We start from the raw sequence: 25641 nt of genomic DNA on the forward strand, positions 1-25641 counted from the left end.
AGATCTCCAAAAGCCTTCGTACCTGCCAACTTTGTGCTCGCAGGACGGAAGATTTCTCCTTTTCTTCCCCCTACCACCCAAAGCACCCTCTGTTGCACCGTGGGAGGGCTCAGCTTCCATGCTGTGCGTTGGCATTTAAAAGCAAAAACCGGGCATTAGACAATAGGCATTATGGGCATCAAAGCCCCTTTTTCACAGCCAAGTTTCTGCCTCCGTGGCCTTCTGATCTAGTTCGCGTTTTAAATTGAGCTTTTAATTTTGGGTGCTAAAAGTTTGGCGGCGCAGCTCGCCGGTATCGACTAAACATTATTCTTCCACAGTTTGAAGTTAAGACAGCAAAAAATGAGTTGCATTAAGGAATGAACTCTAAAAACCCTTAGCCAAGCTCACACTTGCTAATAATCCAAACTGAATTTTGCATGTAACGTATTAAAAAAATGTCTGTTCTATTGCTATTCAGATTCCACCCGCATTCCTGTGGTGCTTGGCCTCTCCTCCAGCTTAAGTTCTTGCCCCCTTGCGTCGTGCTTGACACGAGCTCAAACAGCCTTGCAGAATCAATCCTGGCCCTTAAAAGAAGGCTCCTCTTAATCTCTTTCCAAAGACTGCAGACGTGTCTCGCTCTCACCTTTTGAATACACGGATATTCTCAAATCCCTGTTTCACTCTGGTTGCCCTCTGCTCTAGCTTTTCCATTTCTACAGGATAATGTTTTTTTACGTGTATTTTTTTTTATATGAGGGTTTCATATATACGAGTGCGTATATCTATATCTATCTTTACCTACACCTATCTACCCATCCACCTACAGACAGATAGACGGGAACAACAAGGTGATCACACACACACAAAATACTTCATGTCATCTCAGAACCTTTTCAAAGAATAACTTATTCCGATACGTAGAATGAAAGAACCCAGCTCTGTGTCTCTTTCTACAGTAAGACTTAGTTCAAATTATCATAAAGTATATTATGATATGACATTTTGCTTCATTCAAGATGTGCGGCCTTTTAGGTCAATTTTTCAGATTGTGTAGACACCAACTGAAATAAGAGCAACTCAGTAAAATAATCAGTCCAGCCGATACACATCCTGCAAACTCTTCACCTCAAAGACATGACTGTATGATGGCATTTAAAACTAATAGTTTCAGTTTGGTTATTATTATTTGGTCTTGGCTGTTCCCTTATTATAAAGGATTTATATTACTAATACTTATGTTTTTGGACTTGAATGATGTAGTCCAATGGTTCATTTCACTCCTAGAATGCTTACATGTGGCAATGTATCTCTGAGAGTTGTTTCTACATCTGGTTCCCTTCTCCACTCGTCTTGCAGATACACGAGACATTCAGTATACATGAGCTTGTTCGGTTCAAGCTTTTGAGACTTCCCTAAGAAGAAAAAATCTACCGTTATACAAATTTAATACATATTTTTTTCACTCCATAAATAAAAAACTTTTATTCACTCTCTGACTACTGCTCCTTAAGTCCACCACGTGGACAAATTCAACTAAAACTAAAGGCTGACTGCTTTGATAGTCTATAAAAATTTGAGAAGATCAGTTCTTGAACAGCGTCACTGACATTTAGTAGCCCGAGTCAACTTTGGCTATCTCTTAGATAAAAGCACACAACAACGCAGCCTTCTTTCCATCCTGAGCTTCTACATCTGTAATGAATATCAATTCCATACTTTCCCTCACCATAACCAATTCTAAATTCAATTATTATTTAGCATTCCGTATTACTTCCTTGCTCCCCTTCTGCATTAAGTTGAAAAGCTTTTATGGTCAGGAACTTTCCCCTGAAATATGTATATTTTTCTTCTTGGGCAACAGTTTTAAAGCTTGTCATGCGAGTACTACAGCTGATCTGCTCCCTGTGGTTCCTGTTAACTTCCAGTGTTTCTTACTTGATGGCACACATAGCAATAACACGTACGTCTGAACGCTCTGTATTGTCTCTATTCACTCCAACCAACAATTCCATGGACATTCCAAAATGTTCCATCAACATATTTTTAAAAGCCATCCCATTTTCTTCAGCTCTCACTTAATTCTTCAATCATAAATGCAACTACAGCTGATTAAAATATATTGAATACAATACATTAAATAAAAATACAGTTTTCCATTTGTATTCTAAAAGATATTTCTGAAAGAAAGAGACCCAATGCAGGTCTTGCATTAGGTTTATTGCAAATTATGTACCTGAAGACGCCACCTCTTGTCAAGCTCTAAACTCAAGCCATTACGAAAGTCAGATGCACTCATCATCTTGCTTTTCTTTCCCAGAATTGTTAATGAATTCATGAAATTGTTAATGAATTCACAAAGGGGCAGATTTAGACTGGACATTAGGAAGAATTTCTTCACCATGAGTGTGAGGAGGCCCTGGCCCAGGTTGCCCAGGGACGCTGTGGCTGCCCCATCCCTGGAGGTGCTCAAGGCCAGGTTGGATGGGGCTTGGAGCACCTCGATCCGGTGGGAGGTGTCCCTGCCCGTGGCAGGGGAGTTGGACCTGGATGATCTTTAAGGTCCCTTCCAACCCAAACTATTCTATGATTCTATGAAACCTCACTTGCTTTTGAGCTCTCTTCCACCACATTTCCTCCTCTTCTCTGGGGCTCTAAACTCTTCCCCCATTTTAATACACATCTTTCCAGTTCTCCGGTCCTGTTGCGTTCTCCTGGCGCTTTTCACCAATGCATATGGAGACATTCACTGCTCAGTTTTGCAAGTGGTTGCAAATACCCACTGTTTTAAGCCTCTTCCCTCACACATATTCACTTTTATATGGTGCCATAACTTTTTATCTGAAGGAAGATGATTGTACTCTGAACAAATTACAGCTTAAAAAAAAAAGAACCAGAACAGAAACAGTAAAAAAAAAACCCAATGCCATTTTCCATCAACAATTTCACACAGCTATTTAACTTAAAAATATAAACTGTGCTTGAAACAACCACGCAGTCCGTAACGCCGCTCTCTCAAACGCCTTCTCATCACACGAACAGCATTAGGTAAAAGGGAAGACTTCTCCCATTCATCAATAGAGGAGTTATTCATCCGAAGTTTATTATCTCAGGTAATTTGATCAATACACTTCACCTTTATAGTACAGTTGTCCTTGTGAGCAAAGCATTTTGCGTTTTATAGTGAGATGGTTATTATGAAGGCTATTCGCAGGGAAATTCTCTGCAGTTAAAAGTTTTCCCAATTAACTACATTTAACATCATTTAAGCCATAAAATGGCGGTTACATTTCACATCATGTTGTCGAAGCACGGCAGCGCTCTGAAAGCAGTTAGTGCCCATTTGGCAAAGACATCAACCAATACTTTGGAATGGAAATCAAGAAAACCCTGCCAGCAAACAGAGAAAGATCTTTTCACTACGAAGTCTCCAATATGCACAAAAAAAAGCAGGCATCAAAAGAAACCCCTTACAAACCCCTGACCAACAGCCTCAACGTTTGCACAGCCCTAGGAATGCTCCTCAGGACCAATTCTTCTTTTCCCTTCGTGCAACGTCAGCACTCCTCCATCGGATTTCTGGGTGAGTTTTCTTACTTCTATTAGACCGCAGTGTTTGGGTAATCGGGCTATCATGTGAAGCACACGTCTTACGAGGAACAGGGATTACGAGGGAACCGGCCTGGAGAAGAGGAAGCTGAGGAGAGACCTTATCACCCTCTACAATTACCCAGAAGGAGGTTGTAGTGAGGTGGGCGGTGGTCTCTTCAACCAAGTAACGAGTGACAGGATGAGAGGAAATAGCCTTAAGCTGCACCAGGGGAGGTTTAGATTGGATATCAGGAAACATCTCCTTACTGAAAGAGTGGTGAAGCATTGGAAGAGGCTGCGCAGCCAAGCGGTGGAGCCTCCTTCCCTGGAGATGTTAAAAATACGTGTAGATGTGGGGACATGTTTCAGTAGGCAGGGTGGTGGTGGGCTGATGGTTGGACTGGATGATCCTAGAGGTCTTTTCCAACCTTAGCGGCTCTATGATTCTATGATCTCCCAATGAATTAGTCCTTCTGGGATGCAGATCTCCAAACCCCACTATCCTCACTCCAGATCTGAAATTTGTAGCAGCTGAGCTGCCGCCTCCCTTTGTCAACAACGTTCAGCGTAAGACACCACAAACGACAAGGAAAAATTCTTCAAAACAGAAGCAAAACACCACATCCTCGTGGATCAGCTATTCGAAGGAGAGAAACCTCTAAACACTCGCTCAAAAATACAAAATTATTATTCCTTGTGAGACGTAGTCAGAACAAACTAGTTCATTAAAGTCCTATCAGCACTTGTAATTGGCCCTCGTTGGCCAATAGAAGGAGACATTTGCAACTTTTCCCAGGAAATTATACTCTAAATCCTTCATGAGGTGGACCTTGTCCTTTTCTAAGGAAACTTGATAGCAGTCTTTAGTATTCACTGGCATAATTAGGACTGCAGTTAATTTCATTAAATTCTCTTGCTGCTAAATGAAGCAGATTATGAGACATCTTTTATTGCAAGGCATGAAATTACAGCCTGTCAGCTGCCAATGGTAGAGTAAAACTAATGAATTACAGGGTAAATAACACCAGAATTAACCAGCCAATTTAACATAGCAGAGAACAAAGTCATTTTTACTTTGAGCTCTGGCGAACGCCACCGCCGCCACCACCACCACCAGGATACCTTTCAGCTGAAAGAGAACCAATTCGAGGGGCCTCAAAACACAACGACCAAGGAAAAGCCACATTTATTGCACAGGGATGGTAGGAAGCCAACCCCACCAGCGAGGTATGAGAAACTGGTCAGGTAAGTGGTAGATATTGCATCGCTGAAGTATTTCAATCGTGGCCTCTCCAAGAAGTTTGTGCTAATATATTATTCCTTCCACACCCTGCGAAAAAGGGCAGACACGCATTAATTTGTTACTATCATAACCAGTTTAATGGTGACAGCCCTTCACAGACAGCACCAGACAGAATCTCCGTTAATGAGGGACAGATACGCTATGGAGAGATAATTAAAGAGAATGGAAAACAGGTCTAACTAACCAGTTGCGTTGCCTATGCCCATCCTTCCAAAGCCCCAGCACAAGGAACAGAGGGTACCTTCTCTCTGCACAGCACCCCACGCCACGCTTCCCTGCTAGGAGGGCAGGATGGATGCTCCTTCACCTCTGGCCATGAGCTTTGAGAAGGTCTGAGGGCATCACTTGGTTTGCTCAGCGTGGAGAAGAGGAGGCTGAGGGGACCACCTCATTGAATTTACTGCTTCCTCATTAGGAGAGGAGGAGGAGCAGGCACTGAGCTCTTCTCTCTGGCAACCAATGATGGGACCCAAGGGAATGGTAGGAAGAAGTGCCAGAGGAGGGTTAGGTTGGATATCAGGAAAAGGTTCTTCACCCAGAGGGTGGTGGAGCTCTCCAGGGAAGCTTCTGTCAATATTCCAGAATCATTTGGGCAATGCCCTCAGGGACACGGTGTGAATGTTGGGGTTGTCCTGTGCACGGACAGGAGTTGGACTTGATGATCCCAGTGGGTCTCTTCCGACTCAGGACACTCTACGATTCTAAGTGTCCATTTTGATTACAGCCTACACAGACTCCGTCTTTGCTTTTTGCATTTATAGGCTTTAACGCAGTGCTCGGTACCAACCACAGCACCCGTTGTTTCTTGCCCCTCAAACGAGGCAAGGTGAAATAAATATGCAATTTATGCCTTTTTTTAAACACGAATTTCAGACCACAGAGACGGAGGGTTTAAGGATCGCTGTTAGTGGGAAGACTGGAGATGTTTTGTAGAGGGTTGAGCTCGTAGGAGCCGAGATCAACAGGTCAGAGAGGAATATCACACAGAAAAAAAATTATCTTCTGTGGTTTCACTGTTCATGGAGCATCTTGTTTGTTCTCTCATTTGGGGATGCAACGTTCGCAATTTGCCTGACTTCTGTTTTTAACAGAAAACCCAAGAGACATTGGTTACTCTTCCAAAAAAAAAAAAAATTTAAATTGAAAATTCCAAGCGCAAAAAGCATTGTCTATAAAACCTACAACAACTTAAAGTGAAAATCAAAGAACTAAAACAAAAAAAAAACCCCACAATCATTCCCAAAAGAAGTACTGCACAGCAGAATTCATTGGGCAGTAAAATTACCTACTGACTGAAGACTCATTGTCAGAAAACCCAAGAATTTTGACATCAAACAGATCCTATTTCTACCCACTCACTGCTACTTCTGTAACACAAAGCATTCAAACACCTGTGACGCCAATTTATTCAAAACCACGGAAGCAGCTGCAGGATCTCACAAAATACCCTTCCTAGGACAGCAATGTTCTTTACTTCACGTAGCACCTACTGAAATTTGTGTTTAAAATGAGTTTTAGTACCCCTTACCTGGGAATAAGATATTCAGCATACCCTTCTTCAAGACGTAAGACTTAAAAAATTATCCTTATGCACATCTCAGTGCTGGAGCGGGAAAAGGCACGAGCAACAGCCAAGGAAAGCAAAGCAGCATCCAAACAGAAGAGTAAAACTTCAGTGCCGTCTCTGCCAAAGCCACCCAAGAGACCAAGCTCTCTGAGACCAGGACACCAGCACTACGCGGAAAGTCCAGAGAAGAAATTCTCTCCTTAAACCGCACACAATTTTAGAAGCTGGAGTCCCTGAATTAAGACAGTCCTGTATCTGTCGTGAATTCAGAAATGAGATCTTTCTCACGGATGGGCTCTCCAAGCACATGGGAGTGTCACACAAGAAAGACCTGCTGCTCTTTGAAACTTTTGTCTAGCATAAGCAGAACCACGGAACTCCTTCTGCGAACTGATCCTGCACTGGAAATCAGCCCTGGCCCACGCAGGTGTTGACTCTCTCCAATCCCTCTTTGTTGACTCTTCACAGTTTCAGACTCCCATCATATGCACCGTGCACAATTATTTCAACACCGCTAGAACTACTCTGGACAAACACTGATATCTTGCTTTACAGTGGGAAAAATCAGCATGGATGCATCAACTGAAATCCAGCGACTGAAAGCTCTTCAGGCTGCTGCACTGGAAACAGCTCCGAGGCATTGGCAAGGCACCAGAAGCACCGAGGCATTGCCTCAAGCTCGCAATCAATCACCATGCTGCATGCTTAGAGACATCAGCACCTTAAGAACCAGATGCCTCCAGGGACTGGTGGGGCACTCTCTGAAAGACACTCAATATTTTTAATGTTACTGAAAACGCTTGTTTTCATTCTTCATACTCTTGGCTCAATATTTCCTCCTTCCTCTTACCTAATACAGATTTTCCTTCTCGATACTCACCTGGCTTCTCACAACAGCGTAATTTTGCATTCGAGTCCCATCCCACTAATTCTGTTACCCATGGCCTTGGCATTCTTCTCCCCCCTCTTACTTTTAAAGCCTCTTGCTTTTGTTTGCCTCCTCACCTTCTGCAGAAGCAGAGAGCCGGCAATCTTCACACTCCATAAACATGCAAGAAAACTCTTGTTTCACTACATCACATCAACAATAAGTAAAGCATCACTTCATTTGAATGAAGCGTGACTTCATCTGTATCAGGAATTACGGAACTCACAGTGCTGCGAGAGTAAAGCACTAACAACAGCGATCGCACACACATTATTCCTCACCTAAAAACACAGTATCGCCTCGAATTACAAATTGACAGCCACGTTTGCTGTACGAAAGGCCAATTCATAAAGTGTTCCGAAGAAGTTCTTAGCCATGCCATCAGCTTAAACAAAAGTGACGTGCCAATCTTCGAAACGCTGAGTACGCTTCAGCGACGGATGGATGCACAAGCTCTCCTCCTGCTGCAGGAGGGGTTTGCGCAGCTCGTGTGCCAGACGTGGAAATCAGAACATCGAAGAACTTCAGGATATTTAGCTCACCCCCAAAAATAAATATACACAAGTATTTTAAGACTCAGACTTGAGTATTTATATGACGTGAAGGACATTAACCATGCGTGTTGCTATACTTATAGAAACACCCATAATTCATTTTCACGCAGTTTGCTCAAAGATCATCTGTCTGCTTTTTGTCCAGGAATTACTGTACATCTCTCCCCACAAAACAACCTTTTGTTTTTCATTTGGCCATGAAACTGCTTGTAAAATTGTGATTCCTAAAGCAACGATACCTGCCCTCTCAAGCAGTCCCCATTCTTCTCCAGTTTGATGTACTGCTCACTTCCAAGAAGTAAAATTTCCATACAATTCCACTACTTTCTTTGCTATTTTAATTGATTTTTCTTTCCAATACCTCCTTGCACTCGAAGGTTTCTTAATTTTTCCCCCCTGAAATATTCACACGAGAGGAGAACATTAGACGTTAATCTAGCTACTTGATTTGTAGCAGTTCTCCAGTTCTCTACCCAACCATTTAAATACTGTCATCCATAATAAGGTGATATACTGTACTATAAACCCTTTTGCAAATGGTACGTCTTGGTATTTTTCTTTTGTGACAAAGAATCGTATTAGTTATAAAGGGGAAAGAAATGGACTCGGTGCTCTCGCTTATCTACAGAATCTCTGTTTATGTCTCAACGGTCCCTCCTCTTTTTTTAAAGAAAATCCACATCGCTAAAGGGTCTATCGTTTCCATATGCAGAACGTGATACAGTCAGCGCCGAAGCCCAGAAGCTTTGTCTTAGTATTAAGCCTAATACTGAATAGCATCTCCTTGTCGTTATCCCACACCTGTTCCTCAGAGCACAGCAGCAACGCTTCCTTTCCTGGCAAACTCACTGTAGAGTCAAAGAATCATCGAATGCTTTGGTTTGCAACGGACCTTTACAGGTCACCCAGTCCAACATCGCTGCAAAAGCAGGGACATCTTTAACCAGGCTCAAAGCCCCATCCAACCTGAGCTTGACTGTTTCCAGGGATGGGCCTCCGCTACCTTCCTGGGCAACCTGGGCCAGTGCCTCACCACCCTCACAGGAAAAAATTCATCCCTTATATATAGTCTGAATCTCCCCTCCCTTAGTTTAAAACCATTACTACTTCTCCTGTCCCTGCACTCCCCGATAAAAAGCCCCTCTCCAGCTTTCCTGGAGCCCCTTTCAGCACTGGAAGCTGCTCTGAGGTCTCCCTGGAGCCTTCCCTTCTCCACCCCACCTCTCTCAGCCTGTCCTCCTACGCGAGGTGCTCCAGCCCTTGTGTCACCTCCTCTGGACTCACTCTAACAGATCTACGTCCTTCCTGTGCTGAGAACTTCAGAACTGAACGCAGGACTCTGGGTGAGGTCCTATCAGAGCAGAGGGGTGGAATCCCCTCCCTCGACCTGCTGGTCCCATTTCATTTGATGTAGTCCAGGATTCCCATGTATAATTACAAGTGCTCTGTCACCAGCTGTAATTAGCTTGTTGATCTTCAAAGTAGTGATCTCATATGAGAACTCATATCACTAGCGCTAACGTACCCTGATTATCCTCACGGCCAGCAGAGAAAACCTTTAGCCAGAGACTGATCTGGCTTTAGAGGTGGGACCTTCTCCCCCACATTGCCTTGAACTCTTCATCTAATCCATGCGTTTTTAATGACCTTCAGTACATCTCGCAGGGTATCTCTCCCAAACGGCCCATGTGTCATTCCCTGCGCTAGAGCTGGGCGTCCTTCACTCTGCAACGCAATGACTTTTGATCCTCAAAGCGTATCCACCATTCGCATTCCCTTCTCAAGTAGCAACCCAAAATGAACTTGCAGGGTCTATCTTGGCAAGAGCAGAAGAGAGAAACCAGACATGGGTTTCAGAAGGAAAGCCACCCAATTTCCCCGCACATCAGCCTACTGCAAGCGCTGGTTCTAAACACACGCACAGCTCCGTGCCGCTGGGATTGCTCAAGCGTCTCAGTGAGATATCATAAGCACACAAAGGCAGAACACCTTACCAACAGGGGTTAAACCAGCCAAGGTTTGAGTAGCTGGCTTTTAACTCAGCCTAACCGCAGTTCATGACCCATTCTAGTTTATTCTACCATATTGCCCTTGGTTTTGTGGTTATTTGTCTTAGTAGGCGCAGTGGTGTTGGGCATACGGCCGGACGGGATTATCTCAGGGGTCTTTTCCACCCTTAGTGATTCTACGAGGATGTGAAACAAGGATGAAAATCCGCTTCCCGAAGCAGCCACAGAGCCCTGGTAAGAGACAGCACCCAGCGCTTCGTCAAGGATTTACCATCAAAAGCGAACACGAAGGAAGAAGGGAAGTCTGGCACATGCAAGTGTTTCGGAGAGAGCAGGAGGATTTGGCTTCTAGTAAGTGACTTTTGTCTTTACAAGTCAAATCCCATTTCACATAGTCACTAGCTCCAGATCACGTCTCCTTCCCAATGTGCCTCTCTCCTTCCAGCTCCACCCTAGGGAGGACTAACGTGAGCGCTATTTGGTGCTTCCAACACCACCACCACCAGCGTCAGCCCTAGCGCTGAACTCAGCTCACCCCTCTTCCAGCCAGCGTGAGCCACGGGCTGGCTTTAGCCTTTGTTCATGATCTCACAGATCATTTTCAATCCACATCACAGTTTTCAGCCAAACACATTTGGATAAACTCTCAATTAAGAGCAAGGCAGTACCAAAACGCTTTACTAAAATCCAAAATATTTTACATCTGTTACATTTGCTCCATGCGCTTATTTGGAAATTCTATCAAAAAAGCAATCGAGTTTTTCTGGCAAGTTTCAGTCTCTATAAACCACTCTGTGAATTCCTCATGGTTATATTAAGCCGCTCAGGAAAACGAAATCCTGCAGCTGTGTGTTTGCATTACTTTCATCTTCTCTGTAATGTTAGTTACGAGGCTCATTTCTAAGCTTCACAGCTCTAGGACAAGTGCCTTACTTACAAGGATGTAAGTGAAATACATCCGTCATCTAACCACGCCGCTCATCTCCAATTTATCGTAACGTGAAGGACCCTTTATAACAAACAAAACACGCAGTTATTTGATTTTTCTCCTTGTTCTAAACTCATGTGAGATAAACTAAACTTTTATTTTTTAAAAGAATTGCACTACTGAATTATTCCCTTTAAATCAAAAATATTTAAGAGCCAACATATGGCCCATCTGCTGAGACCGCGCTAAATACGTGTTGATAATTACCGCAGTTTTAAGGTTTTTTGAAGAATAAACTTAGCATTAGAGAAAACTGTACTTTAACTAAAGCGCATGGACTCCCATAGTTGGGATTTTGAAGATCAATAACAAAGCAGATATGGTCAGAGTACCTCCATTAAGCTGAAAGAAAGGAGATTTAGATGAGATCTTAGGAAATTTTTCACCGAGGGTGGGGAGTCCCTGGCCCAGGGTGCCCAGAGCAGTGGTGGCTGCCCCATCCCTGGAGGGGTTCCAGGCCAGGTTGGATGGGGTTTGGAGCCCCTGATCCAGTGGGAGGCGTCCCTGCCCGAGGCAGGGAGGTAGAACTGGATGGGCTTTAAGGCCTCTTCCAACCCAAACCATTCTATGATTCTATGACTCTATAATTCTATGATTTCAAAGATCCTTCTCTCTGCACGCCCGCTCCTCCCAACAATATTCCTTCTTTCTGCCTTCTGCTATTTTCCATTTGCCATTGCTACTCATACCCTGGATAAACACTTGCTCACAAGCGTCAGATACTGACAGTGCCAGGGCTCTTCTTAAAAATACCCAAATAAAACCAAGAAACAAGGGACGTCGGGCCAACACCCCCCGGCTGGGATTCACATGCAATTACCACACAATTAAAAGGTAGCAAAAGAATTACGAAAACATTTAGAATGCCCAAAGTTTGCCTCGTTCAAAAAATTAGGCTAAAGGGCTTTAAATGCGTGCTGTTCAGTTTACTCTTTTGATTGCTTTACCACTATGTAAATCAATTTGTTAATGTTCCTTACAAAATGCATGAGCCAGTTATACTGACAAACACACAAAGCTCATTCGTAATTAGCAGTTAATTAGTAAGAAGGAACAGATGCTGTTAGAGTTTCAGCAGGCGAACAGGTTCTGTAAACAATGCTTATAAATCTAAATGAATTTATTAACCACAATGCAACTGTCAACATTTTGCTGGCAACCATACAAATATGGTGGAATCCCCCAAACATCTTTACAACATATTAATAATCATCGTGTCAACCCAAGTCTAGCAGGCAGTCTCACTTGCTAACTGTCATAAGCTTCCTACTTAATCTTGTGATGTCACTTCTCCGGCCTAATTCCTCCTGCCCTCAGAGGAAGAGCTCCAGCCTCCAAAGGTAGCCCAGATGCACACGGACTCCCATCCAACACACGGAGGCCCCTTGAAACAAAGGTGTTTTTGCCAGAGGAATGTTTGGTTTGCACCATATACCGTGAACAAATATTCACGAAGTAAAACCCAACACAGAGTACCTCCAGCTCTGGATGTGCATCTCGGCCCTACAGAGCTTGCAGTCGTTTTCTTGACAACCACTGTTGCTTGGTGAGAGAATGCTTCTATGATCCATCCACCTCCAGACCTCATCCACTAAAAATAACTAAAGAGCAATTATTTCCAAGATCTGTTTATAAAATCATGGATTCAATAAGCCACCACGTGATGCCTTATGTTTCTTTTTTATTATCTGGGTATAGAATCAAAGCATCTTTACTTGGTAAAGACTTTTGAGATCATCAAGTCCAACTCTACCTGTCTACTACTAAGTCATCACCGAGTGCCTCGTATAAAACCTTTGTTTTAAACACCCCAAGGGATGGTGACTCAACCATATCCTGGGCAACTGTTCCAGTGTCTGGTAACCCTTTCAGTAAAGAAATTTTCCCCAATGTCTAATGTGAACCTCCCCATAAAACAAAGTATCATCTACACGCAGCCATCTTGAATCAAGGGCTCTTGGTCAGGGGTCATTTCTTAGCCTAAGAGCAACAACGAAGATACCTTAGTGACCCCATTGCTGTCAGTGTCTGCATGTCACATTGAGATGTCACCTTGATATATTACACCATTTCAGCATTGGAAAATTCTAATAAAATTTTTAAAGTCGTATTACGGCTTGCTTTATTGATGTTCTCTTTTATACCTACATTGCTTTTGATCATTCGCTCCTCCTCCTCTCCCCCAAAGTACTACGACACCTCTTCACCACCTTCCACTTCTGCTTTCAACGTGCAATCCGGGATTCAGAATCATCAGATGGTTTGGGTTGAAAGGGACCTTTCCAGTTCCACCTCCCTGCCACGGGCAGGGACACGTGCCACTGGATCAGGTTGCTCAAAGCCACATCCAACCTGGCCTTGAACCCCTCCAGGGATGATGCTTACATGACTTCTCTGGGCAACTTGGGCCAGGGCCTCCCCACCCTCACAGGAGAACATTTCTTCCTTATACCTCATCTCAATCTCCCCTCTTTCAGCTTCAAACTACCCCCCCTTGTCCTGCTCCGGCGCTCTTTGATCAAGAGCCCCTCCACAGCTGTTCTGGAGCTGCTTTCAGTACCAGAAGGCCGCTATAAGGTCACCTTGGAGCCTTCTCTTCTCCAGGCTGAAAAACCTCATCTTTTTCAGCCTGTCCTTGGATGGGAGGTGCTTCCGCCCTCGCATCACCTTCCTGAACTCCTGTGGACTCACTCCAACAGATTCACGTCCTTCCTGTGCTGAGGAGCCCAGAACCGAATGTGGGGGTGCAGGTGCCACTGTATTTGCAACACACCGGCACGCAGAACACCCCAACTGTGTTAAGTTCTCCAAAGCTTCACAGGAGGGACAGTCGGGCTCTCCACAGGCTCCAGTCCTACGCGCTGCACTCTTACTGGGACCAAAAGCAGGGAGGCTGGAGGAACCCGTTCTCTGCTGGCATCACGCGTTGGGCAAAAGATGATGAGGAAACTTATGTCAGAGCCTCAAAAAAAAAAAACCCAATACTCCCCTCCTTCTCTTACAAAGACAGCACTGGAAAGCAGATCCTTGACCAGTTTCTCTTGAAGAGCAACATCTGTTCCTTTTATACGGACATAGTCAGGTGGATCTTCTTGCCTTTTCTAATTATAATTGTTATTAATTTTTTATCTAAGACAGCTCCTGCCTCAATATTTCTGTAGAGGCTGATAGGTCACCTGGCACTCTCCTCCTCCCTATTTCCACTCTCTTTCCGCAGTCCCTCAAAGGATGCTTAACCTGATCAACATTATTCCCAACAAAGGCTGGGATACTTTGCTTTGAATCTTAATGATCTCCAAGACCTATAATCTCACCTGATGTGTTCGCTAGGAAGTCATTTGCTACTACTCAATGCCAAAAGTTTTTCCTCATGTCTTTCAAGGAACAAGTGAGAGCAGTATATCTGGATAGGATTAAAACACCAAAAAAAATGAGGACAAGGTGAAGACCTCTTACTGGCAACGATAAGCAATCTATGAGCTCTAACAGCATTAAAGCCATTACCCCTCGTCCTATCACTACACTCCCTGATAACATGGAAATTAAGAAATCAAAAAGTTTTCCTATTTTTTCCAGAAGTCGTTTAACCCTATTCCCATCCATTATTGCTCTAAAGGACAGTGTTCTCCTTTTGCTCCCATTGGAGCTTCTGTCATAGAGAAAAATGGAGCGTTATTTCTGAAACTGGTTCCCCTTGCCAACATCAACATGGTTGGAGAGGGTCCAGAGGAGGCCGTGAAGATGGTCTGAGGGCTGGAGCACCTCCCATACAAGGACAGACTGAGAGAGTTGACGGGGTTCAGCCTGGAGAAGAGAAGGCTCCAGGGAGACGTCTCTTCAAGAAACCTTCCAGTCCTGAAAGGGGCTCCAGGAAAGCTGGAGAGGGACTTCTTACAAGAGCACGGAGTGACTGGATGAGGGGCAATGGCTTTAAACTAGAAGGGGGAAGATTTAGATTAGACATTAGGAGGAACTTCTTCGCAATGAGGGTGGGGAGGCCCTGGCCCAGGGTGCCCAGAGCAGTGGTGGCTGCCCCATCCTTGGAGGGGTTCAAGGCCAGGTTGGATGGGGCTTGGAGCTCTCAGATCCTGTGGGAGGTGTTCGTGCCCATAGCAGAGGGTGGAACTGGATAATCATTAAGGTCCCTTCCAAGCCAAACCATTCCATCATTTACCTATTAAGTAAAATTCAGTAATAAATAGAACACAATGTTTACTATTGCAGGCATTGGGCCAGAAAGACGGATTTCTGAGCTGGAGAGAGTGATGATGCAAGTCACCCCGAAATGAAACTGGTTAATTCAGTCACAAACCATCAGCTTCTTTCTGTTACGAGGCCTAGAGGCTTCCTCAGCTTCAGGACACAGGCTAAAAAGTGACAGAAAGTTCTTTTCTCTGAGAAGTTTATTAATAACATCTCACGTACAGCTCTTTAAATCCACCTGTAGGCTGCCTCCCTTGGTCTGGGCACACTTGGGACCGTCACTGCACAATGCCTACGGGTATGTAGAAATAAAATTTAGGATGGGAGAGCGAAAACTCATTTTAGGCACTCTCAAATACTAGGATATCAATTAAAAGAAACATAGTAGAAATTCAATCCTTATAAACCAAAGACCTAAAGCCCAGCTTTTATAGAATCATAGAATGGTTTGAGCTGGAAGGGGCATTGAAGACAACCCGGTTCCACCCCCTGCCATGGGCAGGGACACCTCCTACTGGATCAAAGCCCCATCCAACCTGGCCTTGGACACCTCCAGGGATGGGGCAGCCGTGACATCTTTCTCCTGCTGCCGTCAGATACCTGAGGAAGGGAAACCAGCAGAACCTCAAAGGCAGGAGGAAGCAGATGAGTTGGTGGGCCGGACCGACAGACAGGGAAGAAAGAGCAATTGCCTACCCGAGAGCTGCTGAGGTTCTTGCTCAGGCCCATCTGCTTTGGCTCAGGGTCAGAAGGGGTCATTCCCTTGGACGGGCAGGTAGAAACCTCAGCCTGGGGCAGAAGAGGCTTTAACAGCTGGAGCTGGCAGGGTTAGAGCCGAGCAGCACAGCGAGCCCAAGAGCGCGGCATCCTCATCTTCCACCGCTTGGTATCACAGAGGCAGAAATTAAAGCAAACTAATGAAACGGCACAAAAAGTCCATTAAATCCAGAACTTTTACACCGACTACCGCTTTTCTTGGGACGGTATCTGAAAATCATCAGCAGTAACCCACACCACCCCAGCCTTCGCCGTCAAACGAAACGTTACTCCAGGCAGGCACACGTAGCTGTAGCCATTACTCTGATGTAAGGGCACATTTGATCTAATTGGAAAAAAATATTTCAAGTGCACTGGGAATAGTCACTGTTAACTGAATGCAACAACGAAAAAGGAAAAAAGAGCATGCAGACCCGAGGGAATTACCAAATCAATTAACAACTAATTCAGGAACTAATTTCTGTATTGCCTCTTAGCACAAAACTGTATCTTTAATTTCTCCTGCAATAAGCATCACCATGATAGTCCTAACACACTCTGACGCTTTAAATGAGTTTACAAGTATCTCTTTTTGATTGGCTATATAACATTATTTCTTCACAGTTCAATGCAACCATAGCCAAGTGCTCTGAAATATTTAATTATACTGGTAGCTACCAGTTAACAATTTACAGAACCACAGCGAGTACAAAACATTTTATAACTAGTAATCAGCTAATTAAAAACACAGCAAAATGTGTATGTTCTGATTATAAACAATTGCGGAGGAATTACACAGAAGATTTCAGCACTAAGAGTATTTGGCTAAAACCCACATCCTCGTGTTTGTACAAGCGGAGCTGGATACTGATTACTGTGATTAGACAGGAGTGTGACAGAGGAAATTACACCTCACGCTAGATATAAATAAATACAACTATGTCATCTGCCACTTCCTTGTAAATCACATAATTCCTCAATTTTGGAAAGCTGCTCTCTGGAGACACGGACGCTGGCTTGCAACCAGCTACCGCGGAGCCCGCATGAGCATCAAGAAACCAACGCCAAAGCAGTGGTATCTGTCAATGTTCCGGTGTGGAAGCCAGAGCAGACGCAGCATCGCGGGGTTGTCGTGTCAGGGAAACAGGGGTTTGGGTGCAGGACCTTGCGGAACAGCACGTTACAGAGAGGAACGTGTCCTGAGACCCACGGTGTGAATGCTGGGGTTGTCCTATGTAGGTACAGGAGCTGGACTCGATGACCCTTGTGGGCCCCTTCCGACTCAGGACACTGTATAATTCTATAGCAAAGGCATTAAACACCATTTTTGTGCGCCCTTCAGATGTTTGCTGCCGTTCTTCTTGGGCAACGTTTTTGGTTGTTACATGCATTACCCATTTTTATGACAAAATATGACCTGATGTTGGATATGGATGGAAGAGAAGCCACAGGATAAGCCTCAGCGCTGGGCTTGCTAAAGCACCAGCTGTAGCATCCTGTGTCCGTCCTGCTCCTCCTACCCCGTCTTCTTTCGCTCTGTCAAGTCGTATGAATTAAGTAAGAATAGACGCTAAGACGGTTGCTTATGTGCTCTCTCTTTCGGTAGACTCAAAGTAAACATCTGCATTCGGGAAACCTGCTGCAAAAAGCATTTATTGTTTATGACGGTGGCGGGTCTGGGGTCTGACACTTGCCTGAAGCGTTCCAGCGCTCTTCTGCTAGCAAGGAGGACTAAGGACATCGGTTTGACTGACGAGACGTGGCAGAACATCTCTTTTCAAAACCTATTTCCGAGACACTGCCGTACTTACTGAAAATAACAGCCCTTGGTATTCCAGGGGAAAACAGGTTTCAGGTACAATGTTCTTTCTGGTTCAATGGGAAGGACCAAGCTAAAATAGCAATGTGCGTTACTCCACACGTGAAGTGCGTCACCGGTGCTGTACACACTAATCATAGAATGGTTTGGGTTGGAAGGGACCTTAAAGATCATCCAGTTCCAACCCCCCTGCCATGGGCAGAGACACCTCCCACTGGACCAGGATGCTCAAAGCCCCATCCAACCTGGCCTCGAACACCTCCAGGGATGGGGCAGCCACAGCTTCCCTGGGCAACCTGGGCCAGGGCCTCACCACCCTCACGATGAAGAAATTCCTCCTCACGTCTAGTCTAAGTCTGCCCCTCTCCAGTTTATACTCATTCCCACTAATCCTATCACTTCACGCCCTTGTAAAAAGCATCTTCCCAGCTTTCTTGTACCCTCTTTCAGGTACCAGGAGGTCGCTATAAGGTCTCCTTGGAGCCTTCTCTTCTCCAGATTGAACAACTCCAACTCTCTCAGCCTGTCCTCACGTGAGAAGTGCTCCAGTAGAGCCAAAAATTAACAAAGGACAAGGAGACCGGGAAGAAGAAAAGCATCCAGAAAGCAGAGTTGGACTGACCTGCACCTGCAGGAACTGCAGAGAAGGAGGAGGCTGAGCAGCGCGGAGCAGCAGGCAGGAGATCGGAACAGCATCGTGGGGCAAAAGCCCAGGAAAATCCAAACGAAGCTCTATAAACCTCTGTTTTGCAGTTGGGCAACGCAGACTGACAGGGAAAAATGTGTTACGGTCCCATCTATTTGGGATAAAAGATTATAATAAGGCAACTCTGGGAATTTAGTGATCAGAAATAAGGGAAGTAACACAAACGGACAGGCTAAGCTTGGGCACGCAGAAAGAAGGCAGATCGTAAGTACCAGAAGATCTTGCCTCTCCCAGAGCTCTCTCCTCGTGCTCCACAGCACAAACAGCCACTGCAAAGCCTTCGCGCAGTCACGTTGGAAGCGGCACAGCAGCAAAGCCTCTCCCCAGGCACACAGCGAGAGTGAACGCCAAAACTAAGCCTAATTAAAAGCAAAGTTTCAGCTAAACCACATTGAATTCCTCTTCTTTCATTTGAAAAAACATTCCTTAAGGTCCGCAGGGCAAGGGCTGCCATGCAGGCACTGGAGTGCCCAGGTAACAAAACCACTGAGAAATAAAGCAGTTCCCACTTTCCCAGAGATTCTTTCCAGAGAGCAGTACACAAACAATGTACTAAAAGACTTCAGTAGTAAAAAAACCTTAAATAAATAAAATCAGAATGCTTTGGCTTTAAGAACATCTTAAAAATAGCACAGATTTTCCCCCGAATAGGAAAGTTTTTGGATAAATTGCTGCAGTTCTGTTCTTCTGAGATATTTGGGAAAGGATTGAGAATCGACAATGCAACGGCCAGGCTTGAAACAAAAAAAGGTCACAGGAACTTCTGAAGAACTCTATTTAAAAGCTCCTTAAAAAAAAATAAAATTGCTGATAAAAGGTCATAAGTCACAATGTAACTCCTCAAATATTTCAGAAGCTGCTTGACCAAAGGGACTTTTTTTAATGCGAGGTTTGACATTTCATAGAGTCATAGAATGGTTTGGGTTGGGAGGGACCTTTAAGCCCATCCAGTTCCACCCCTGCCATGGGCAGGGACACCTCCCACTGGATCGGGATGATCAAAGCCCCATCCAACCTGGCCTTCAACACCTCCACGGATGGGCTTTTGCTGATCACATTTTCAAATAACTCTCTTTGACAAGTTTAATGCTATTTTTTATAAAATTCGGATGTACATTGTGAAGTTCCAGTTTTGTTCACGCCCATCCTAAGGCAAAACTGCAACTTGTGCCTTCAGGAACCAAACTCTTCTTCACGAGAAGCAGATCCGTGACTCCAGCCCCATCCGCTGACAAAGCTCCTATCTCAGAACCTGAAAATTATCTGTCATTTTTAGTTCATAGTTCATAGTATTGGATGATCTTTAAGGTCTCTTCCAACCCAAACCATTCTATGATTTGTGTGTACAGCACAAATAAAGACTAAATACCTAATTTAATTAAGATTACTTTAGCGTACTCCAATCTGCCAAGCTGGAAAGCAACGAAGGTCACTTGAAATCTCATATATATATATTTTTTTTTTGAAATATATATATATATTTGAAATCTCATATATATATATAAATAAAAGACATTCAGCTTTCTCTATCCACGTAGCCATTCGCAAACTGAGAGAAGAGAGTGGATTCCGAAGTTTACCTTTGCAAGTCATGGATGGCAATTTTCTCACTATGTAATCAAGGTAACATTAACCATTAGAACAGCTATTTTTAATCCGAACTTCGTGTTTGCTACTCGTAAACGATGCAGGAATTTGGGGGCACAAGAGGTGCCGCACCTCGCAGGGCACGGCGAGGGCTGAGGCAACCTGTCAAAAGCTATTTTGACCAGTTTTTGGCAAAAGAACAGTCAAGGTTATATAGTTGGGTGATATAATAACAGAAGCATCTGTGACGGAGTGCAAATGGCAAATAGAAGAAGGGCTGAAAGCAGAAAGTCAAGGCCAGCTCTTAGGTATTTATTTACACTCTAATCTGGGGGGGTGAGGGCAGGAGAAGCGGGGGAAAAAAAAGAAAGAGCACACAGCTGCCATCCCAAACCCAGACCTCCCATCTGCCACCCACGATTTGCATGTCACCTTCTCCAGGCTCATTTGTACTTCATTAACTGCCATTGACTTAACAAGATTTATGCAAATGACACCATAGGAGCTCGCTAACTCCCACTGCAATCAAGTGATTATGTATGTACAATTCTCCACAGCAATGAAAAATTAATACATGACAAGCCCACTCACCGCTGAGCTGAGCTGCTTTGCTTTTATTTTTCTTGTTGTGCGGGGTTTTTTTTTTTCCCTTTTTATTTGAATATGCCCTACTGCTAAGGGTTGAGCGAGAGCGCAGAAAACAAAGTCATCTTCCCAAAATGCGACAGAACCCCCAATCCTACAAAGGAGACATCACTCTAAATGTGATGTGCTTCAAAATACTGACTCAGGGTAGCAGGGATGAGGCTTCGTTTTCAGAATCAATGGTTTCGTACAGAACCCGAAGTCTGCTTTAAGGGCAGCGCTATAGAAGATAACTTAAATATTATTAGTTTAAGGACCTCTTTTGCAGAAGTACAGACCTTTCTCTGGATTTTAACTATACCCTAATGCTGTTCCAGGCATCTTCTGACTCCATTTTCACTTGTAGAAGATATTTATATAGCACAGGAGCGAGACTTTGCTTTCGTTTCGGAAAACAACGGCAATCACAGTTCTCAAAGGATGCCAAGAACACAGGATTTAAGGCACGCTGACACCGCTATGCCTGCAGAAGGGGTCTGCACCTCCCTGGCAAAGTGGCCTTCCCAACATTTCCCTCACCTTGGAGTATTTTGGCAGAAGTTCGCAGCCACGTTTTAAAACCGCGCCTACTTTTCATCACCTCCGGGTTGGGTTTCTGCTGAGAGCAAGAAGGTTCGTCAGAACTGTTTTATAAGGCTCAGCCCAATAAAACCATAGTCAGCACTGCAGTGAAAAGGGGGTTTTAACATTTAGGAAGGACAGAAAGAATAAAAACATTAACTCCTTTCCACCCGGTTGCTTTAAGGGAAAAGCCCTGAAGGAGCGAGGCGTTTGCTTAAAAGGAGACACACTCTTTATAATTTAACCCATTTCCCCCAAACTATCAGAGATTCAGGGACTCAGAATGGGAATCCAGGACCAGGCTGCAACTCTTCTGTTGACCAAAGCCCCCACCAAACCCCGGGAGCCGTGCCGGTCGGTGTCCGGGTCCCAGAAAGGCTGTGATACCAAATGACAAGCAAGCCTTTGTGCCAGCGTAGCTCCCTCCTCAAGACGTGTCTGTGCATTCAGAGAGAAACCGGGAGAGAAATGAGACGTCCCTATAATCCTTCCACTCCTCTGACAGTTTAAACCATCTCCACATACACAACAGCATCAACCCAAGGCACGTTGGGTCAACAGCCGCAACGCAGCCCTGACCCGCAGCTGAGATGAGCAACAAACTGCTCGCCATCACACTCCTACACGTACTAGTGAGCTGTTTTTTCATATATTTTACATATTCTATCAGCTCTTCTTCCCTCCTTTCACGTGCTCCTCTAGTGCTGGAGGAGCACTTTCCTCAAAACCAGAATATTTCCAGCTTCCAATGAGCTTGTTTCAGGTTTGGTTTTATTTAGTTTTTTTGGTCATTGTCCTCGTGGCTTTTGCCTTTTAAGTTTTGGTTTGTTTTTTTTTTAAGTTGGAAAGTAGTATTTCTGATTTTGGGAGTCCCTGGATAGATAACATCTACCAGAGGCACCACAAAATACACCGGATAACCAAACCATTACTTTCAACATCTGAATAGCAAGATTTTTCTTTTCATTATTTGCTTTTTTTTGCAATTACATTTTTTCCAAGCAGAGAACTGAGAACACAAAATCCACTGGATCTGAATTTCGACTACAATTTAATTTTTTGAGGGCGAATCTACTCAACTACCACAAGAGACGCAATGATCTGCAAGTACGAGCTTGGACTTCTACCTTGCAGCAGAAGCACAGCCCCGTCAGGAGCCCTTTTACAGCGCTGCTGCCACGCGTGGAGAGTACGAACCTACAGAGGATAAACCAAAGCACTGAGAACAGACATGAAAAAGGCATCGTCGTTACACAGATGTAATAGAAGAAGGATAAGCATGAAGCTGACAGAGGCATTTTGCTCCACAGTAGCTTCAAGACATCAGAGGCTGTTTAAGGTAACCGGAGGTTCCTCCTGCACGGGGCAGTTTGCAAAGCGACGTTCAGGCTAAAAGGAGGACAAACAGTGAAAAATAGGGTGATAGAATGATTTAAAGGAAAAGCCTTCCCACGATATCAGAAGATCTCTCTCCCACAGCAAGGCTGTGACCACCACGGTCTGCGTTCAGCTTCCTGACAACAGGTTTCTCTCTCTATTCCCCAACCATTTGTCAGAGAAACAAATCATGATGGAAAGGGCTTCTCACTGCGGGAAGCACAGGAGCACGACACATTAAAATGTTTAGGTCAAGAAGTTCCCTTTCACCTCCTTCTGTCTTATCCACAGGTAATAAATAAAATAAAAGAGACCGCATCCTTTCTGGCAGGATTTTCCGCTGTCTCGGAGCGCCGCCCAAGCTCCCGTCCCTGCAGAGCCCACCGGGAACAGAGCTGTATTAGCATTTTAACTCGGTGCCACCACTACTGATGGGACCTCTCCATCTAAACAGTGGGGACACAACAAGTCATCCCCTGGTCCTACTTTGGGAGCCATTTCTGCTTCAAACAGCATAGGATGGACTCAAAGACCACTTCAAACTAATGTATGTTTTTAAACAGCAATGAGACATCGTCAGGATGAAAACGTATTACATTTCTATTTTTAATTAAATGTTTCCACATCGAAAAAAGTTTTTTTTCCTACTCCACCTTTTTCTTTTTTTCGGCTTCAATGGCTCAGCGGTGCTGGGCTCCCACACTCTGTTGTAACGTAGAAAACCTGTGAGCTCCCAAATCCATACAAGTACGATGCGAAATACCCCTGACAGGAGCCACCCTACAGCACTCCATGCCGTCCATCCTCCCTTCTTCCAGCACTCTTCCCAAACCCCCACAAATACGATGTATCTGCCGACTCCACACCCGCTCAAATATTTGCTGCTAATTGCTTGCACATGAAAAAATGAAATTACCATAATTGGGATTAATAACAAAAAGCAGACGTTCCCCAAAGACTGGTCACACTCGGTGTACAAGTAGGGGTTGCAGGGAGAATTTTTCAATGGAGAAATTCTAGAGCTTGTAGAGGATATTTCATTAGAACATGGTGCAATCACTTAAAAAAGCTTATCTTACGCTACTCTTCTGAAAACGGCATTTTTAATCAGATTAATTTCATACAACAGCATTTTCCAAGAGAAGAGTAGGTATGCCTTGAATAAACATCGAAAAGTACATCCCTCGGTTTTTCATTCTCAGCTGCATTCGCAGCTTTTGTTTCAATTAGCATCACCCAAAAGAATTCCAGCCAGTCTCACCCATCTCGTACCACACAAAAGCTGCAGGAAAAAAACCCTGTAGCTTGTTTTAAATGCTTGGAATCTCCTCCCCCGAACGCAGAGCCAAATGCTGAAGCTTATCTGGTTTCAAACTGCTCTACTGAATTGCGCTCTGTTTGATTAAAATTTGTCTACTGGAGATTCACAGACGCGACAGCGCGGTGGCCGCCTGATGGCCCCGAAAGGTCTTTTTAACCACCTTTAACAAACAAAATCACTGCAAACAGTCAGGGGACAAACCCACCTCCTTCTCACCCCCGAAAAGAAAACCCCAAACTCATAAGCCCACGCACAAACAGGGGACACGGGGCGAGAAGAAGGAAATTAGAAGAGGCAAGAGACCCTCTGGAAGGCAGGAAAGCCACCAAAAGAAACTGGAAACGATAATAAGGTCCCTTCCCTCGGTGCTTTTGCCACTTTCAGCGAAGTAACTCATAGAGAAGTGAACACTTGCAAACACCGTCAGAGAAACTCTGGGTAAAGCATCCCGCACGAACGCTTCGCGCAGTGCCCTGAACCGCACACGGTCAGAGGGATTTAATTTGAGAAAGTAAATGATCTCATTCATCCAACCACTTGGCATCGGATGCCAACGTCGCTTCTGCCTTTCAAAGGAGCGTTCCCAGCTCCAATTTAGCATTGAGATTCCGGGCTAATGAAAGTGCATCTAGGCTAGTAAAACAGACCAAAACAAATCCTTGAATTCAAGTCCTGTTGTGTAATGAGGAAGTTTAATTAAGGCCACACATTACAGCTGTAAACGTTCCCTTATATAATAAGGTCTAAATGAAACTGAACCTAATCAAAGTTACAATTCCTTCATTAGCAAATTACAAACAAGAGCGCACAGCTGACACACCGGCTATGATTATCACAACTAATTGCCTCGTTGTTACGAACCAGCCTGAAACTGCGTTCAGATGTCCGTCTGCAGCAGCAAATTAGGGCCACATCAGGCTGTTCCCGCCATCACAAGGGGCTCTTGTGGAGCGGTCGGATCTACCCGCCGCCCGGCGGCACACGGCCCAATCAAAGCCCCCTCTACAAAGGCGGCTTTGAAGCCGGCACAGCCAAGAAACCCGCTCCATATGCAGGCCGGCAGACTGCACTTCATTAGGCCTGTTGTCACATTTTCCCTCTTCTTATTCTAATGATCCTATTTTAATACACATAGGAACCCCTCCTAATTGATGTCAAGTGAGTGACTTCCACATTCATCACCGGAGCACATCAAATGCGTCTTGGCGCAGGGGCTCGCCATCAGAGCGCTTAAGACCCGAGGTGTGTCTCCAACTACGGAAAGCAGAGGGAAAAAAAAAAAGGCATTTCGGCATTACCTGTTTAATTGGGATTGCGCGGCCGCTTCCAATGCTATCTGTTCTGCTCTCCAGGACCTTCTTCTCTTTGTCTGGGTCACTCCCTTTCCGAGACTGCAGAGCAAAAAGAAAGTTTGTGTTCCATTAAATGCAGCGGTTCACACAGAAAATGCGTTTTTTTTTTTTTTTTTCCTTCTTTCTTTTTCAAAGCAATTAAAAAAAAAGCGTTTTGACACATAAATAGAGCCTCAAAGGGCACCGGTTACGATCTACGAAAGTACACAACCATCCTGAAATCAGAACAGTGAAATACTGCCTGTAATTTTCAGCCGTCCACGTGTCTCCAATGGCATTTGGGTTTAAAGAGTTCCAGGTTCACTGCCTGAAGACCCTGTGGATCAGAGGGCTCCTTTCTGAGGTCTCCAACGGCAGCTCCAAAGAGGAATGGAGGTTCCAGCTTCTCATTA

General features: G+C 44.5%; 1 protein-coding gene across 9 annotated transcripts in view; it reads right to left on the reverse strand.

Moving 5' to 3' along the window:
• AGAP1 (ArfGAP with GTPase domain, ankyrin repeat and PH domain 1) overlaps nucleotides 1-25641 on the reverse strand; it is a 390099-nt gene that overhangs the window by 177035 nt on the left and 187423 nt on the right. For all 9 annotated transcript variants that reach the window (XM_054069546.1, XM_054069540.1, XM_054069538.1 and 6 more), the window contains one exon: nucleotides 25196-25288. In XM_054069546.1, the coding sequence (XP_053925521.1) occupies nucleotides 25196-25288 (93 nt within the window). The remainder of the gene's footprint in view (nucleotides 1-25195; nucleotides 25289-25641) is intronic.

The sequence above is a fragment of the Cuculus canorus genome, chromosome 6 (genome assembly GCF_017976375.1).
Source record: "Cuculus canorus isolate bCucCan1 chromosome 6, bCucCan1.pri, whole genome shotgun sequence".
NCBI classification, from domain to species: Eukaryota; Metazoa; Chordata; class Aves; order Cuculiformes; family Cuculidae; genus Cuculus; species Cuculus canorus.